The sequence below is a fragment of the Phalaenopsis equestris genome, unplaced genomic scaffold, assembly GCF_001263595.1.
Source record: "Phalaenopsis equestris unplaced genomic scaffold, ASM126359v1 Scaffold196254, whole genome shotgun sequence".
NCBI lineage: Eukaryota > Viridiplantae > Streptophyta > Magnoliopsida > Asparagales > Orchidaceae > Phalaenopsis > Phalaenopsis equestris.
In genome coordinates, this window is record NW_018216203.1 from 1 (window position 1) to 1472 (window position 1472).

The 1472-nt window shown below is 41.8% G+C and overlaps 1 protein-coding gene across 1 annotated transcript; it reads right to left on the bottom strand.

Moving 5' to 3' along the window:
* Positions 1-209: 209 nt before the first annotated feature.
* On the bottom strand, positions 210-1082 carry LOC110035128 (L-ascorbate peroxidase, cytosolic-like). The gene is made up of 3 exons (XM_020739366.1): positions 737-1082; positions 462-636; positions 210-356 (listed from the first exon to the last, which is right to left on the bottom strand). The coding sequence occupies exons 1-3, from the start codon at positions 853-855 to the stop codon at positions 225-227; spliced, it is 426 nt and encodes a 141-aa protein (XP_020595025.1). The 5' UTR covers positions 856-1082; the 3' UTR covers positions 210-224.
* Positions 1083-1472: the final 390 nt, after the last annotated feature.

Below are 1472 nucleotides of genomic sequence, written 5' to 3' on the forward strand. Positions count from 1 at the left end.
AAAAAAATGAATTATAAGGTTTACAAACTAGACAAAATAGGCCGCAAAAACAGAATGCGATTTATAGGGAAGTTGAGCAAAGGACATCGAACATTAAAGTTAAAAAAATCACACATTCCAACCCAACCATTTTATAATTTAATAACTCGATCACCACGTGATCCGCCAGAACTCTATAAATGGAAATAAACTAACTGAAAATCGAATGAATTTACAACTAAATACTAAAAGAAAATAGATAAAAACAAACTAATCATATAAAACATAAATAAGAAGATCAGGATGCTTACCTCCCTTCCGGGATGGAAGGGAACCTCAGGTCCACCAGTGACTTCAACAGCAACAACTCCAGCAAGCTACAAGAGAGAATAAGCAGATTAGTCGCCAAAACAATCAGGAGAGACAAAAGAAGCTCTTATACACTCACTCAATAGTGAAACAAAGCAACCAGATAACCACACCTGGTAGAAGTCGGCATACGAAAGGATCGGAAACTGCTCCTTGATCGGCTCCAGCAACCCCACAGCGATACTAAGGCCGTTGTTCGCCCCGTGTGCAAGCTCATCCGGGTGCCTTATCGTCCCGAACGGCCCTCCCGTCTTCGTCTTGACATCGTACGTCCCAGCCGAGTGCCAACTGTTTGTATCACCCAACCAACAAAAAATCAATACAAAATCCCCAAAAATAAATAGATATAGCAAATAGAACTCCGGCAAGGCGGCCTTCGCAGTCTTACGCCAGTCGAAGCATGAGCGGAGCACAGTTCTTCTCGGCGATGAAACCTCGGAGCTTCTTCCGACACTTATCAACCGCTTTAAGGTGTTCCTCGCTCACCATCGGGTATGACTTCACCATTGCTTGGCGATTGGGAGGCGGATCCCAGCTACCGTTGCGAAGAAAAAGAGCACAGCAGGGAACGATGACCCCCACGCGCTCAAACCAGCCACTAGCAGCTACTTTTATACCCAATCAAAGCTTGCATTAGCGAAGAGTCTGGTGGCTCGCCGCTGCCGTGATCGTGCGATGACGTTTCAACGGTAGTGATTGTGTTCGTACTTAGGAAGAGAGGGGAGAGGCTAATTACGAAATTGCCCGGTCATATTGGGCAGATGGAAGGCGTTTTGTCAAGATGGAAATAGGACGCTCAGGTGTGAACACGCTCCGCTGCTCAAGATACCTCACAGTCTGTGAACAATTCAATAGGCGGGTGGCACGTGGAAGACTCAGATTGGCTAATTTGATGTTGTACGATATTGTATTTTCTTATGCTGAAAAATAAAAAAATAATTGGGCAAAGAATACAACTAAATTATGGCCAGGTTAAGTTTTCTAAAGTTTTAAATTTATTTTAGAAGTAAATTAGAAATGAGAATAGTTAATTATTTTATAGAGAAGTTATTTCAAAATAAATTTAGAAGTTAGAAATTTAAAATGGGAACAAATAGTAAAGGTGAATATACATACATACATAT

What these genes read in the sequence shown, in the direction of transcription:
- LOC110035128 (XM_020739366.1), bottom strand. Translation starts at nt 855, where the DNA reads ATGGTGAAGTCATACCCGATGGTGAGCGAGGAACACCTTAAAGCGGTT. An exon ending in CCGCTCATGCTTCGACTGGC is followed by an intron (nt 637 to 736) that starts GTAAGACTGCGA and finishes TGATACAAACAG; the next exon opens with TTGGCACTCGGCTGGGACGT. An exon ending in CGTATGCCGACTTCTACCAG is followed by an intron (nt 357 to 461) that starts GTGTGGTTATCT and finishes TCTCTCTTGTAG; the next exon opens with CTTGCTGGAGTTGTTGCTGT.